Source organism: Pestalotiopsis fici (genome assembly GCF_000516985.1).
Source record: "Pestalotiopsis fici W106-1 unplaced genomic scaffold PFICI_Scf_6, whole genome shotgun sequence".
Lineage (NCBI taxonomy): Eukaryota > Fungi > Ascomycota > Sordariomycetes > Amphisphaeriales > Sporocadaceae > Pestalotiopsis > Pestalotiopsis fici.
In genome coordinates this window covers 643,917-659,960 of record NW_006917096.1, presented here as the reverse complement: position 1 = coordinate 659,960, position 16,044 = coordinate 643,917, and the positions used below count along the sequence as shown (strand labels likewise).

Genomic DNA, 16,044 nt, shown 5'->3' with positions numbered 1-16,044 from the left:
AGAGCTCAACAGAAGATGGACAATATGACCCGATGCTAGTCGGCATTCCACAGTAAGGCTACATACCAAGTCCCAGAACCACATCCGATGCATGAATTGGCGGCCCGGCACGTCTCCAACAGATATGGAGTGATGCCGGGCCCGTATCTAATCTGTGTCCAAAGACCATAGTGAAAAGTCGTGCCGATCGACGTTTCGGAATGCTACCCTCTCGTAACACGGCGGCACTCGAAATTTCTTTTTATGCGCTTGATACAATCTCCGAGGAAGGATTTTTCGCCACGTTCAATTGAATTGCACGTCGTCACAATGATTGACTGTTTGAGAAGAATGCCTGCATGCCCATGCATCGGCAACATATCCGCTGCAATACGACAGGGTCTGCTAACTCATCCAGAAGCTTCAAAGAATGCCCCACCTTTTACGGCGTTCAGCGCCGAGCAAAAGCTCCGTAGTTACATATTCAGGCTCCGTTTGATCGCCTTGGGCGGAAGACCGTGTGAAATGCAAATAGTGGACCTCCGGACATCTTTCGCTCCCGAACGTTTGATTAGACGGCGCAGAGGATCCCATCACTGTGTTTGATAGAGGCGAGGCGCGAGGGAAGACAATGGAACTCCTCAAGAATTGTAACATGGACATTACTTTCTAGAAGCCGAAGATGCGACATTGGGACATTTTCTCGGCCTTTTCTTCAAGGTGAGCCTCGACATTGTATCGCATTGAGTTGGCGAATACTGAAAACCAATGATAGAAGAGGAGTGGCATGAACTCATGATTAAACCCGGAGGGTTACAGTATGGCATCTGGCCAAAAGAGCAACCAGGACATCAGAGATAGCGACATTTACGTCAAATTGATTCACATGCTTGATAAACTTGCAAGGTAATTTCGATTTCAATTCTCGCAAAGTTCTGGAATCCGAAGTTCCGAGCATTCGACGTGGGGATCCATATAAAAAGCTGGAGAAGGACGCACAGGCCAGTCTTGGGCAGTTTCTGCTCTGCGTTTCTGCCACTATTGATCGGCTCGTCCCACATTGGCCGCGTGTGCTATTTTGCACCAGTTCACGGTTCCCCGAATGGACCATCCAGGATGACCGTCGTTCGAGCTGCTATGTACAATATGGTGTGAAGGAGACAAGGAGCATGCTACGAAGATCCTTGGCTAAAACTTCCTAAAAGCTTTGTAATAGGGCTTACCACGCGGCTGCGGAGAACCACGACGTAATGCCAGCCTTGGCTAAACTGCTCGATCTACGAAGTATGGATACGCTACTTTATCACCGAACCCACAGGACGCGCAGCATCAGACTTGTTGCCTTTTCCCAAGCTCGTCCCCATATTCATCCCTCAAAAGCTGGCTGGTACCCCCTTGTGCGCGGAATGCATCTCCCCCGGATTTCCTGCACCTGCCGGTGTTGCGATGGGCTGTAAGGAATAGTCATGCGCCTGCTCTCATCTCTACTGTCACTGGCACTCGCCTGGTCGACTTCAGCATCCGTCGTTGCCGACAATTCCTACCTGTATGACTGGGGTGTCTATGGCGCATACCCCCGGAATCACTACAAGTCTTTTGACTCGGCATCGCCATATCCGAATGTGTTGAACTCAGACCCGCGATGCGACGACGGCTATCTCTTCATTGAGCCCCGGGGCTCATCGGTGGCTAAACCGGGACCCGTCATTCTGGATAAAACTGGCAATCTCATCTGGACCGAACAGAAATGGGGCCAGGCAATGGACGTCAAGGTCCAGAATTACCAGGGCAGCGATTACATTACCTTCTGGACTGGCAGCGATAATGGCACGTTTGGATCTGGCAATTATCTCATGGTAGGATCGAACTCGTAAATTCGATTGTTGTCGAGGGATACTAAACTGGAGATGGTTATAGATTGATTCTTCGTATCAAATATACAAGAATTTCTCTGCGGCGGGAACGTTGCATGGGGACCTTCACGAGTTCCGCATCACCAAGAACGGAACAGCACTACTTACCGCTTACGAGTTGAAACCAACCGATCTTTCAGCACTCGGTGTGGATGGCGAAGGCTGGATCTACGACAGTCTTTTCCAAGAAGTGGACATCGCTACGGGAGAGCTCCTATTCCAGTGGAGGGCATCCGACCACCTTCCCGTAACAGAGAGCTTCTCGCCAATCCAAAACCATGGGCACGATATCAAGAATGCCTGGGACTACATGCATATCAATAGTGTCGACAAGAACGACGATGGAAATTACTTGATCTCTCTTCGATACGGCTGCATGCTCCTGTGCATTAGCCCAACGGACGGAATCGTGTGGCGGCTCGGGGGAAAGAACAACAGCTTCAAAGATCTGACGCCCGGGAACGCGGCCACCAACTTTGCCTGGCAGCATCATGCCATGTGGCACGAGAACAGCACCATGGTCTCCGTTTTCGACAACGGCGCCTTTGACAAGCTTATCCATACTGCCGAGTTCAGCCGCGGCCTGCTGATCAGCCTCGACTACCACGACATGACGGCCAATCTAGTCCAAGACTTTGTTGCTCCGCAAAGATTCCTGGCGCCGTCGCAGGGTTCGGTCCAACTCCTGCCGGACGGAAACGTCCTGGTCGGATGGGGCCACACGCCGGCCTTTACCGAGTTCTCTGCCAGCGGCGAGGTGCTTTGCGACATGCACGTTGGAGCTACGCGCATCGCATCTCTGGGCCGCAGCAAGAATTATCGCACCTTCAAGTACTCCTGGGTCGGTCGCCCGACAACGCCGCCCTCGGTCGTCATGAGTTCCAGAGAGAATGCCGTATACGTCAGCTGGAACGGGGCCACAGAAGTCGAGCGCTGGGTTCTGGAGGCGTCCGACTCCAACGCAGAGGATGCCAAGTTCTTTCAGATCGGCGGAGCGACCAAAGAGCAGTTTGAGACCAAGATACACGTCCCTCGGGATGCCGACGACTTCCTCCGCGTTGGAGCCATTGATAAGCAGGGAAATGTGTTGGGCTATTCCGTCGTCCTAGATAAGAGGTCCGAGGAAGTTGCAGGCTCTAAGACGGAGACGATTCTTGCAGGAATCATCTGTATATCTTTCGTATTGTTCCTGTGGCGCTTTAGGGGGGCTATGCGGACGTCGTTCTATAGGATCACCCAGGGTGTTTTCGGCACTCGGTATAAGAAACTGCCGCAAAGCTGAGAAAGCTGCCACAAAGACTAGCGCCGCACGAGATGTGGGTGCAAGCCGTGTGTGCACCCATCGCGGCCTATATACCTACCTAGAAATGCTTTTTACTGGATCATAATTCATAATTTTTTTTAAACCAGATCATTCAAGGTTGAGCTGTGACTCCAAGATTGAATCCGTAATCGGTTCGAAAAGCCAAAACCGGCCAGGTCTTGCCTTTGATCTGGGGTCGCCTACAACATGAGCTCTACAACATGGTGCCCCACAGTCCAATAGGCGCCAGCTGCTACACTCGTGTGCGCTGAAGCAATGTCGCCATAGCGGGAACAATTTCCAAATGTACTGTATCGATACTGCTGACAAACATTGAAATCTCCACCTCAGAAAGGTTGGGATGTCTACCTACATCGCTTATGAGATTTCGCCTCGAGGTGACACGGAAATTCGTGAGAAAAGCTTTGCGTTACGGAAATCCAATTTGTGGCTTAGGTGCGATCAGTTCTTATCCCCTTGCATCAGTGACGACGATCTTCATTGGAGCTATCACCGAAAGCCCCACCATGTACAAAGTATATACCTTTCTGATGGCGATTCGTAATGTTTGTCTCTAAGTATTATTTTATCCTTCCTCGCCCACATTCCACGCTACTGGGACCGCTGAAAGATTCCTAGCCTCACAAGTTGCCGAAATTTGGGTCTTGACAGTCAAGATCGGCCTCGCTGACCACCAGATCGTGAACGAATACTTCATCCCGGGCGCTTAACTACTCTTGACAAGTCCACCCCATATCCGCGGGAGAAAGCTGTTCGGCTCTTCATCTCCTTGGATTGAATCAAAGTTCTCCCAAGCCCCAGCTTGTTTCAATATGGCAAGTGTATCTCTATTGACATTACAGCCGCCGACGACATATTTCCATGCCGGATTCCAAAACCCTAATTTTGCATGAGCTATTAGTAACTTCCTCCCTCTTTCTGATATGGGCGGTACGTACATTGCGCTACCCTCATCCCAAAGTCATGGTTGACATGGTGCTCCCAGAATATGAGAGTGCCGCCGGGCTTGAGAAGCTTGTACAGACCGCGGGCAACCCGCTGCGGGTCGGACACGGAGCACAGGACCTGAATGCACAACACGGTATCAATACTACCCTCGGCAATGCCGTTCTTCTCTAGCACATCGGTGTCTTCAATGCCACAAGCAATGACAGAGTACTTTCGTGCAAGGCCCATTTTCTGAATTTGGAGCTCCAGGTCCGGAATGAAATGGGGGTTCTTCTCAATGCCATAGACGTGTTTGATCTTGTCCTTGTCTAGGCGAGAAAGCTGATTCCCGTTACCCGGACCTACGTCGAGCACGACGCCTGCCGCATCAGAGACGAGCGCTGGGACTGCGGTAGTGTCCTCGTATTGCACGAAATTAGGACCTGATCAATAGTAAGTAAAACCAATATTTGACTACTCGCACTGAGACTCAGTCCATACTCGAATTCTTGTACCAGGATGCAAAAGCGGCATCTCGCCACTCGGTGAAGTGCCATATAGCCTTGAGACCGTGAGTGCGAAGAGACTGGACTATCGTGGCGACGAGAGCTGCGGCTGCATCCACCAGTGGCTCATAGGGCTCAAGGTAGACGTAGAAGCGTGACTCGGTGGCCATGGTGGCTGGCAACGATGAGACCCCGGTCACTTTGGCGGCAGCGGGAGGGCAGCGCGTCTTCTATTTATCCTCAGGCACCTGCTGCTCGGGGTTGGCTGGCTGAATGCCCGCTTGTGGCACAGCAGCTGCCGCGTTGAAAAGTGCTGGTATTGACAGGGGTGCCGCCGAAACAATAAGGGCAGGTGATATTGGACTCAGTTACGCGCATAGCTCCTAGTGTCCCGTTTCCTGCTGCAACTCAAGACTCACACTAGGAGATTTATTTCCTGTCGTCTCTTGGAAGATTCATTTATGATTCTGCTTCCACACGATTATGTTTCATTTCGATATTTCCGCTGGTCCTAAGGCCCTACTGGGAGAACAAGACAATAAATTGACAATCTAAGGAGACAAGAAGTTACAAAATCTGGACTTTCGATGATACGTTGTGAGTGTTGTAAGCTTTAACCACCATGGTACTGGCAAGAAGTCAATCGCGATGACCGTTGTTTAAAGATGAGAAATTATGTCAAATTTCTCCAATATCCAATGTTTGAACCAGAGAGCCTGTTCAACTTTCGTGGGACAGTACTATTTCGAAGACAATATCCGCGGCCAAAATTTAACCACAAAGGGGACTTGTATTGCACGAGTGTACCAGTTCTACATTTCACGGCTAATTTGTCTTCAAACTTGACTCAAAAGTATTGTATTTTTATCAGTGATTGCAGTAGCTGTTCGAGCTAAATGAATACCATCAAGTTATTTCCTTCCCTGTAAGCACTCCCTATATCTCTCGTGACCAAGGTTTTTAACGGTGTCTCGAATCGATTGCTGAAAGGTTCGATAAGTAATTAGTGTGGAGAGCATTTTGATCAGTCGAGATGTTTTATACCTAGTTGCTTAGCATCCAGTGATGTAAAAGGTATCCTGGTCACGCTTCTCCGTTTCGGCGCAAGCATCGGTGTTGCCTTCGCCACGGACGACGACAGCCTCAGGGGAAGTGGCATCAAGTGGCGCGGCGATGACGCCAAGAGCCAGGGCAATAACGTAGATAAAGCGGGAAGTAAGCATCTTGAGTGCCTTGAAATAGTGATGAAGCGCGAAGTTTGCGGGAACTTGGAAAGATGTAAAGGTGAATGGGAGTGCTACTGCGAAAAGATGTTTGCCGCTTAAGTCTGGGCATCATTGCTTTATACCTTTCACTCAAACCTAGTGGGAGCTATTTGATCCTCCAACTTGTAGCAACCGGATGCTAGGAAGCATATCCGCCACAGGGCCTGCTCAGACCGCTCACGAGACTATAATTCTATGCCGTACTTCTGCAGCTCGTATTCGGGGAGTTAAGTACCATGTTCCCTGAGCCTCAGTCTTGCGTTGCGGACTATATAATATTTTGGTGCTAAGATGGATTTTATAAGATATGTAATGCTGACCATGCCATGCTGACCATGCAATTCTGACCATGGAATGATAACCATGCACCTGAATGCTATGACCCTGATCATTGGCATAGTCTGATTGGCTGCTTCGGCTTGTTAACTTGTTTCACGCTTCAAAGATAGGATTCCACCATCCTGCGTCAACTTGGTCGGTCGTTATCTGAGTGGTTTCTGATTAGCCGGAACCGAGACCCCAGTTTTGCCAGAATCCATACTATAGGTGACGATCGATAACCAATCACGTTGTTTTTTGCTCGCTTCTTATTGTTGTCATGCCTATGCCATTGGATTAATCCGAAAGAACTGAGAGCTCCACACTAGAAAATAAGGGCTTATTAGGCATGGTAGGGGTTGTGATAATTGGCCTCCTTGAACTGTAAGAGGATTCAAAACCCTGCATCCTGCCGCATGTGATCGACTTCCACCGAATCAATAGCGGGACGAATTATGGATGTACAGAGAAGAGTATACTTCTTGATTGCTGCCTAGAGTCTCTCATCGAAGATTGCACTTGCAGATTCTCAACTTTCCCCTGTTGATACAAGCCATTCATGCCAGCAGAAACTGTAATGTTCCAGCAAGGAACAACTTAGCCGTCAATCCCCTTAGCCCTCGGTCTCCAAGGCATACGTTTTTCAGCCATTTCTTCTAATTCTTTTTTTCTCTGTCAGTTTCATCAATTTCTCAAGCGCCAAATAATGCCTTCTGTTCGTGATGCGGAAAACGATTCCCTTGGTGAAGAGGAAGCGTTCCTACCCGACTCCAAAGGCTCTTATGAGAAGCAATTGATAAGGTCTCAGCGCAAAGGGAGATTTCGACCTCCGCAAAGTTGGTCAGCGTTTCTCTTTGTTCAGATCTTCTTGATTGCGGTCTACACGACCACTTTCTTTACATCCACAGAAAAAGATCTTGTTTACTGTGAGTCATTTCATTGCAACCGATATCATCCACCGAGTGTTACTGGTACCTTGGCTGACAGGTGATATTCGACACACAGCTCCGGCTCGAAGCGCCATCCAACACCAGGCAGTTCGTTTTAATGCAACGCTTGTCATTGATAGCCCCTACAATGGACCTCCAAGCCAGGAGGTCGATAAAGCTTGGGGTGACCTACTGGAGAGTAGGTGAAAGCCTTTCTTGGTTGGTCTGGGTCTAATGAATACAGATATGAACATTGCGGTACCCAAGTCCGACATAGAACGTATTGGTGCCACGTCCATCCCGATACCAGACACGGACAACATGTACTTTGCTGGCCTCGGTGTGTTCCATGAGCTTCATTGCATTGTAAGTTTCCTATCCGCTCATTGAATCGGATGCACACCCTAAGCTCTTGCGTCTATTTTAGAAACGGCTGCGGCAGTATACCTGGAAAGAACACTACTTTCCAAATTCCACCGCTGAAGAGGATCGTCTTAATCGACTTCACACGGGTAAGCAAAATATGGATATTGTAGATGTCCTCGCAGACGCTTACAAGTCACCAGACCATTGTCTCGAGATAATGAGACAGGCAACGCTATGCCGTGCCGATATTTCTCTCTTCACACTTCAATGGTCGACAGATAGCCCATGGCCACGAGCAGACTTTTCCCACGAACATCAATGCGTTGACTTTGATCTGATTAATTCTTGGGCTGGTCAACGCCGAGTAGATGCATCCAAGCCTGGAATATTGACGCATCCTAAATTTGGTGAGTTCCTCTCCCCATTGTGCGCAGTGCATTGCAGGTCGAATAAAACTGACTCGATCCATATAGGTGTTGCTTATCACGAGGGAGAAAGTAGCATAATTGGTGCAACTGAGGATATGAGCCCTACTATTATTACTTGATAAAATTCATAGATTACTGTGCCAAAGTCATGTCTAAAAGTACCAAATAGCTGCATGTTTCCGAATTCCACTTAAAATCTGTAGTCTAACTTAATACCTGTAAATTAATGTCGCCTTCAATGCATCAAGATGCGCTTGTGGAACAATGATATGATCGGTCTGACTGCGTTATTGAGCTTCATACAATGATTAGTTAGTCTGCATGTTTTGTTGCTGGGGTAAACATGTCGTCCCTACGGCCGTGAAGGATTTCTCATAATGTCGTAGCTGTTCTTGACCGCTATTCCTCCATGAACCCTGCATTTCTGGCAAACGCTGTCTCCCTTGGGGTGGGAGAACTCCAGAATTAAGGAGTCCGGATAAGGTTAACTGTTCATGTGTTGTGCTGGTCGCTGACGATTCCGACGTTAGGGTTCACCAGCAGACGCGTAATCCGATTGGCTGCATTCCATCAGGGTCGGATCCCGCCCGCCGGCACAGCAATCTGCAGTCATGGATTATTGGATTTACGCGAGTCACGAGTTTCGTGGGTTGAGGTACAGCAGCGGTTATCCGGAGAGGTTGGAAATTACCAATCCATATACCATGCAGCATTGATACTGCGCCGCAAGGCCCTTGCTTGGGCCCTGCGTGGCTGGGGTGAGACCATTCGAGAAAACCGGTTAGGCAGCTAGCTATACCCAGTTCATGTTCGGGTCAGCTTTGGTTAAGCGACATACCGGTGATCATGTAGGTATCTTCTTTCAAAGTTGTGCCCGTCATTCCAAAAGATATCTCTTTACAAGAGACGATAGTCTACCAAATGAGATGGTTGTAGTAAACATGCATTTTATCTCCCAAAAAACATGCTTTCTGTTGGTCAATTTGGCTAGTATCTCATACCAACAATTGGTCCCGGTGGATGGAGTCTCTCAATCATGCTTGAACGCGGTAAATACTTACCCAGACCTCGTCTACTGCCTTATGCTTTACTAATCTTTCCGAAGTGCGAAGAGCTTCATGGGTTGTTTCCCGAACGAACGTTCCTTGGACATGGGGCGCACAGGGAGATGTGGTCCTTGTTTCAATCACAAGTTAAGCCTCAATGCAGAGTGGAACCTGTGAGCCCGGAAGAGGTTGCGGATATCCTCTCGATTTTGCGCAAAGAGCAATGTAAATTTGCTGTACTTGGCGGGGGCACTGCGCCGTTTCATGAGGCTTCCAATGTCCAAGATGGAGTCACAATTGACTTGAAGCTAATGGCTAGCACCGTACTGGACGAACATAACAGCTCCATTCTCGTTGGGGGAGGAGCTGCGTGGGCTGATGTCTATCGTGAACTGGATTCTCGTAATCTTTCTGCGGTTGGAACTCGGAACGGTCGCACAGGAGTGGTCGGATCGATACTTGGAGGCAAGTACAAAACATCTGATGGGGGTTGACCATGACTGACTTGGTACCAGGAGGAATCTCATTCTTTTCACAACGCCACGGGTGGTCATGTGACACTGTGCAGGAATTCGAAGTCGTTCTTGCAAATAGTTCTATCGTCAGAGCTACTGAAAACTCCAATGCGGACCTCTTTTGGGCTCTGCGGGGCGGAGGAGCAAACTTTGGTGTGGTGACGAGTGTCTCTGTGGATGTGTTTCCACAGGGTCCATCTTGGTACAATTTCCAGCTCTTCAATCTAGGAGACATCAAGAGCGTGATGCAAAGACTTGACTACCTCACGAGGAATATGCCCACAGACCTGCAAATGATTGCGACAAATCTTGCTTGGTCACCGTGGCGCAAAGAGTTTGTGCTCTCAGACCGGATCGTTTCTTTGTCTGAGAATGTCATGGAGACTATGCAGATGGATACGAATGCATATGACCCGTGCCTAGACACGCCTTTGCCTGCGGAAGAGCACCTATATCGACGAACAACGTTTGAGATGGCCCAAGTGATGGATATTGTCAATGAGGATGGATTCTTCAATTTCTTCGGCTCAATGACTGTCAAGAGTGGTGTCGAGATTAACCTAATTGTCGCCGATATATTCCAAGAAGAAGCAAGCAAGATAACCAACATTCCTGGCATCCAGGTGTACATTGTATACAACCCTTTAACAACACCAACAATCAAGAAAATGACACGGAGAGGTGGAAATACCTTACGCATTCAAGAGACAGACGGCCCACTTACAAGTAAGCCCTTTGTGGCATCATATCTCGCTTCCGAGTAGACCAAGCTGACTCGAAGTCCAGTCATCAACTTCAACATGCGTTGGAGCCAGGATGCAGATACTACCAGGATGCGAGAATTCTTGCGCCGCACACTTCGGCGAGTAAAAGATGCATCCGAAAAAACTGGGACTGATCATCCGTACTTATTCCTCAACCATTGCTATGAAGAGCAAACCCCACTTCTGTCCTATGGAGCTGAAAATATTAAGCGGCTGCATCGAATCCGAGAGGATCTTGACCCTGATGGCGTTTTCCAGACCTTGAAAGTTGGACAGCATAAACTCGGCCGGCAATATCAGGATGCAGTCTCTTGGTCGGGAAAGACTGAGCTCTGATGCGGATTGTTTTACCATGTTACCGTATGTCGGGGTCTTGTGCTATTTTAGGCAGTCCAACTTGGCAATGCAGCCAGTAAGGGCATAGGACATCGTATGTAACGCTAAGAAATCAGCAAGTGTCATTAAATCACTGAGTCAATGTCTCTTCTCTTTTCCCGATAATACTCGTTGCGCTTTGGCAATTTCCCCACAATATGATGCTCAAGGTTAGGTAAGTTATATTATTCATCTTGATGTATTTCACAGACCGAGCACACAGTTTCGAGCTTAAATCAAGAGTGCAGGAGACCCCAATATGCTCAAGGACAAGGACATGTCCCAAACATTCCCGTCTATAATATCCCTAGAACTCCATACCGCTTCCACGATACTTGATGCACTTGAAAGAGTTCCGAATTTACCCATAGGACCCATCATGGCAATAATTCGTCGAAAATCATTTTCCTGGGCTGGTACTGCCAAACTCCCCGCGACACAAATTGGCCAAGCAAGACTTCTTAGCTGCCCAGGAGAATCAATTGTATCCAGCAGACCCAAGATCTGAGTGATACTAGATTGTATATCGCTGCTGTTGGACTGCCACCCCGAGAGACTGACAGAAAGGTATATTTTTGCTGCGTGAGCCCAGATTCTATTAATGTTTGCGGCGAAAGTAGGATCAATAACTCTGTCGTGCTCAGTGTAATAAGCTTTCAATCGACTGGCGTTGGATTTCTTAGGCTGAAAGTTTGAGTTCACGTCCAAGGCTTGAAGGCCGTTTTCCAGAGCTCTCGATATAGGGTCTGCGAGTTTGACAAGGTCGAGGACTGAAAAGTTGCCGCTTTGTTTAGCATCTCGCTTCCATGCACAGAGAGATGAAACATTTCCAATAGCAACAAGTACCCAATTTTGACAGCCTATCACACTTTCCAAGTGCACAGGAAATGTACTATCTCCTCGGGTAGAGAGGAGGCTGTCGTGGTAGGCTTGCAGAGCAGGTGGCGTGCCTAGAGAAGTGCTTGCGATGATATCAACGAAAAGCAATAGAGACACAAAAAAGGCCAAAGCCGATTGATCGGGGGTGTTTGGGAGAGCCTTGTGATGTTGAGTTGTCATTGGGATGGATGATGGCAATGAATTTGAAAGAACATCCAGGCTCGGCTTAGAAGAATGATCAAGGCCGTGGATTTTGAATACCTCATCAAAGATGCTAAGAGCAGGGGTGAGATGAATTGACCAGTCCACGCTGCTCCGGACAGTAACCTCCACGACGAGTAGCTGTGTGATCTCTTGCATGATTCTGATTTTGTCCAACAATGGGCTCTGTGCTCCACTATTGCTGACTGTAGAAACAGTGCTCTGGATCGATCCGATGGCTAGATCCATTTGCTCAATCAGTTTATCCCAGACCAAGGTCTTGCAGTCATCATGCATATCCTGGTTGTCGCTTTGGGGCACGAGCGAGAAAAAGTAAGCACTCAGGCTGGAAGCCAAATGAAAAGAGACTTCGTTCTGACATAAAAGCCCGAGCAACCACTGTCGTCCGGTCTCAAGGAGAGATGGTTGATAGAAAGGGAATAGAAACGGGAAGACATAGTCTAGATAGATCATGAGGGAACCCAATTGCACCTGGATGGGAGCGGCTGGATGGTTGGTGCTCAGCAGTGTAGGTGCACCCGATGTCCAGGATGTGACTGTGTGGGGGGACTGGCTCTCGTTCGAGCAATCAACGGACGGGGCCGTGTTGCTAGAGCTTGTCGAAGGACTCGACGCAATTGGTGCCCCAAACGGGTCGTTGTGTGTAATAGGGTCGCCCGTATGACTGGTTGGAGCCAGAGCCAAAGCAGGAGCTGGATTAAAACCCAGAAGCTGGCGAGGTACAGGGTCGGCCTCTATGGTCATGATCATGCCATGATCCTCCTGGGCCAGAAGACGTCTCTCCCTGCGCAAGAGAGCATTCTGCTTAATGGCAGTCTTGATAGTCTCGGACATGTGCTTTTGTCGTGACCCTCCGTCCATCCACGCAGGTCTGGCTTCGCCAGAATGACAGGTGATTTCGAGGCTCTGACAACCGCTGCAGATTGGCTGGGTAGAATCACAGCGCTTGCGGCGCAGACGGCATGTCCAGCAGCCTGCGCCCTGTTTCCTGCCAGGAGGCATACTGACTAAGAACGCGCGCGGGAAATTCACAAGAGTTCAGTTGGAAGCACAGTTCTCTGTCATATCTTTTGGCCGCCAATGTTTGTTTTGTAAGGCACAGGAGAGACTGGGTGAGATTAATAATTCAGCTCGTCGCTCATTTGCGGCACGGAATCCCTTATGCAGGAAGACGCCGTGCGGGCCCACGGAGAGTAAGGTTACTGACAGGCACGCTAAACTATTCCATGCAAATGATCCATTACAGGGCAGCAGGCGGCATTTTAGTGCCAAGTCACCCGCTTCCCGACACCAATCACGGTGGATTTCCAATCTTCTGGGTTTCTAAAACCCGCGCGATGTCCTGATTCGGTCATGCGCGCGGGAAAACAAATGCAGCATCGTCTATAGGAAATGTATCGCAACTATTTACCTCTCCTCGAGGATACAAATAGGTGCAATCGCCGCACACAAGAGCTCAATTGCATTCTGATATATTCTATCTAAATATTGTATAGACTGCATATATTTGCCAATTTTTCTAAACTCGTATCTTTTCACGGGGTAGACATCAACAGTATTTCAAAATGGCCCCCATGAAGAAGACGGTTCTCATCACTGGCTGCTCCGAGGGCGGCATGGGCGCTGCTCTAGCTGTAGCCTTTGCGGAAGCCGGCCTACACGTCTATGCCACGGCTAGAAATCCATCCAAGATGGCCAATTTCTCACACGCTAGCATCAATACCTTGACACTGGACGTCTTGTCGTCAGAGTCGATCGCCGCCTGCGTGAATAGCATACCAAGTCTCGACATTCTGGTAAACAATGCTGGCGCGAGTTACAGCATGCCCATCTCCGATGTCTCCATCAATGAAGCCAAGCAGCTATTCGACGTCAATGTATGGGCACAGCTCGCAGTCACCCAAGCCTTCTTACCACACCTAATCAAGTCCAAGGGCATGGTTGTTAACCAGACCTCTGTTGTCGCAGCCGCTGCTGTACCTTTTCAATCCGCCTACAACGCGTCCAAGGCCGCCATGTCCATGTTCTCAGACTGCCTGCGCTTGGAGCTGGAGCCATTTGGAATCAAGGTCATTGACCTCAAGACTGGCGCAGTAACATCCAACCTGATCAAGAACCAAAAGGCCCTGACTTCCATCACCCTGCCCCAAAACTCCATCTACGAGCCAGCGAGGGACGCTGTAGAGTCTGCCATGCGCAATGACAAAATGGCCGATGTGGGCACGCCCCCAGGCCAGTGGGCCAAGGAGGTCGTTGGCGACTTGCTGAGGAAGAGCCCGCCACTCGTCATCTGGAGGGGCGCCAACGCCAAGCTTGGACGCTTTGGGACAATGATGCCTCATGGTATGATGGACTCGACCATCAAGAAGATGACTGGGCTCGACGTGGTCGAACAAAGGGTACGAAAGTACTAGTCGCTTGGCTTTCTGCGATTACATGAAACAGGCTGTTCTCGGCTTGGAAGGCGTTGCATATAGATCCACTGTTCCGCTTATAGCCTCATACTTCGTGCATAGTGAGGCATTCTTCTACACAAAGTGGAGCGCCGCTGTATAGACCGAGCGCCCGAATGCTATGTTTTGAGGGACTTAGTAGTAGTATTCATTATTTTAAGTTGGTCCGATATCTACATATATTCTTTGACGTTGTGCTTGATTCCCACTTTTGTAGCGTGTTCCTCAACTACCCCGACAATAATATCTTTTCCAAAGAGCACGTCAATTTCCTCCAAACTCAAGCCGCGCGTTTCTACCCACTGAAAATATGTACATATCCAGATCAGTACGTTCCATGAGGCATTGACAATATACGTCTTCCATCCAATGGTGTCAAATGAATAAGGAAAGACAAACGAAATGAAGACACCGCAGGTCTTGATACAGATATCCTTAATCCATGCCGTTTACTTACATGCGGTAAGGTAAGACTTCAGGGGCATGCATAGCGGTGAGTAGAGTAATGCCGAAGCTATAAGAACGGAGAAATAGAACGCCATATGCAATGGTACTGTAGACGCCACTATGGCTTTCACCGAAACCATCGGTGAAAACTATATTTGGCCGTCCAATCACTGAGCTCGTAAAAGAAGATAGAGCGCCATCCAGGTTGCCTTTACAAAACTAGGTCTATTGCCAAACTAGTTACTTATATTAGGTACTTTGGCTTTTGTTGCTTGTGACACTGAACCGAAATACTGGCCAATACTGTAAAAAAGGATGAGGAAGTAGGCAAAGCTGCTCCAGGCAACAAGTCTTCGAGCATAAGGTTTTGGATTACACAAACTAGCTTTTCACGCCGTAACCCTTGTGACCACAGAAAATATCTATATAAAGGCCCCACCCCCCTTTGATTGTTGTAGTCCGGTCTAGAAATCTGTTTTTTTACCACCATACTTCCATTTACATACCGACAAAGAGACACGGGTCGCCAACACATTCGTGTGGTCTTTCAATTATCTGAAGACGAAATCTATCTCAGCACAGCTATATTCAGCTCCCTAAGACCTAGTTGTCTACACGCAATTAGCCACAATGCAGATCATCAAGCTTCTCGCTTCCAGCCTCGCTGTCGCGGGTATAACAACCGCATCACCGGTCGCGCAAGACCGCAACCACACCCTGAGCTGTGCTATGACGCAGGACGACAGCAATCATCACAACAACAAGACCCTGTTCCAACTGTTTGGACGATCCGCCGCTGTTCCTTTCAACAGTACCGATATGCAACAGCATGTGGTCAACCAGACAGAGTCGACCGTCACTGGACAGGAGAGCCACAAACGGCACATGGCGGCAGCGAGTGAGGCTGAGGGACGACCGGGCAAAGTTCCTTACCGAAAGTTCCCACCTTGCTACGTCAAATGTTTCGATTCAGAAAGCATCACTTCCAAGACGTCGATGTTTATCGGCGACATTCGAGATCTTACAACTTACGAGTTCTGCGAATCTCAAGCTGGATGGGTTGGAACGTGGATTTTTGATCATCTCCAATACTGCGTTCATGGAGAATGTTCTCACTGCGTCCCTGGATGCGGTAAGGACTCCGGGAAGGTATACGAAGAGATTTGTGGGTACAAGTGGTGCGAAAAGTGTTGGGGATAAGTCGACTTAGCCCAAGTGACATCTGGAGCCAGTCGGGAATATTCAGGCGACTTGCAAATCAGTTATGATTCAAAACTTGGGATTTGGTCTCACCTGAGCCGATGTGTGAAGGGGGAACTGAAGACGAGATGATCGAGGAAGCATTGAAAGTTGTCTGAGTTGATCTCTAGTCTACAAAAGAGAGGTGC

General features: G+C 48.7%; 8 protein-coding genes across 8 annotated transcripts; 5 read left to right on the top strand and 3 right to left on the bottom strand.

Moving 5' to 3' along the window:
• Positions 1-1,445: 1,445 nt before the first annotated feature.
• Positions 1,446-3,174, top strand: PFICI_08679 (uncharacterized protein; the record flags this gene model as incomplete). Its single annotated transcript, XM_007837260.1, has 2 exons — positions 1,446-1,835; positions 1,897-3,174. The coding sequence occupies 2 exons, from the start codon at positions 1,446-1,448 to the stop codon at positions 3,172-3,174; spliced, it is 1,668 nt and encodes a 555-aa protein (XP_007835451.1).
• A 748-nt stretch (positions 3,175-3,922) lies between these two features.
• PFICI_08678 (uncharacterized protein) lies at positions 3,923-4,819 on the bottom strand (the record flags this gene model as incomplete). Its single annotated transcript, XM_007837259.1, has 3 exons — positions 3,923-4,095; positions 4,155-4,586; positions 4,645-4,819. The coding sequence occupies 3 exons, from the start codon at positions 4,817-4,819 to the stop codon at positions 3,923-3,925; spliced, it is 780 nt and encodes a 259-aa protein (XP_007835450.1).
• An 882-nt stretch (positions 4,820-5,701) lies between these two features.
• On the bottom strand, positions 5,702-5,872 carry PFICI_08677 (uncharacterized protein; the record flags this gene model as incomplete). The annotated part of the gene is made up of 1 exon (XM_007837258.1): positions 5,702-5,872. The coding sequence occupies one exon, from the start codon at positions 5,870-5,872 to the stop codon at positions 5,702-5,704; it is 171 nt and encodes a 56-aa protein (XP_007835449.1).
• Positions 5,873-6,938: 1,066 nt separating this feature from the next.
• PFICI_08676 (uncharacterized protein) lies at positions 6,939-8,074 on the top strand (the record flags this gene model as incomplete). The annotated part of the gene is made up of 5 exons (XM_007837257.1): positions 6,939-7,158; positions 7,220-7,360; positions 7,406-7,527; positions 7,589-7,934; positions 8,001-8,074. The coding sequence occupies 5 exons, from the start codon at positions 6,939-6,941 to the stop codon at positions 8,072-8,074; spliced, it is 903 nt and encodes a 300-aa protein (XP_007835448.1).
• A 1,423-nt stretch (positions 8,075-9,497) lies between these two features.
• Positions 9,498-10,616, top strand: PFICI_08675 (uncharacterized protein; the record flags this gene model as incomplete). Its single annotated transcript, XM_007837256.1, has 2 exons — positions 9,498-10,242; positions 10,303-10,616. 2 exons carry the CDS (start codon positions 9,498-9,500, stop codon positions 10,614-10,616), a joined length of 1,059 nt encoding a protein of 352 aa, XP_007835447.1.
• A 270-nt stretch (positions 10,617-10,886) lies between these two features.
• PFICI_08674 (uncharacterized protein) lies at positions 10,887-12,758 on the bottom strand (the record flags this gene model as incomplete). The annotated part of the gene is made up of 1 exon (XM_007837255.1): positions 10,887-12,758. One exon carries the CDS (start codon positions 12,756-12,758, stop codon positions 10,887-10,889), a length of 1,872 nt encoding a protein of 623 aa, XP_007835446.1.
• Positions 12,759-13,321: 563 nt separating this feature from the next.
• On the top strand, positions 13,322-14,170 carry PFICI_08673 (uncharacterized protein; the record flags this gene model as incomplete). Its single annotated transcript, XM_007837254.1, has 1 exon — positions 13,322-14,170. The coding sequence occupies one exon, from the start codon at positions 13,322-13,324 to the stop codon at positions 14,168-14,170; it is 849 nt and encodes a 282-aa protein (XP_007835445.1).
• Positions 14,171-15,286: 1,116 nt separating this feature from the next.
• On the top strand, positions 15,287-15,856 carry PFICI_08672 (uncharacterized protein; the record flags this gene model as incomplete). The annotated part of the gene is made up of 1 exon (XM_007837253.1): positions 15,287-15,856. One exon carries the CDS (start codon positions 15,287-15,289, stop codon positions 15,854-15,856), a length of 570 nt encoding a protein of 189 aa, XP_007835444.1.
• Positions 15,857-16,044: the final 188 nt, after the last annotated feature.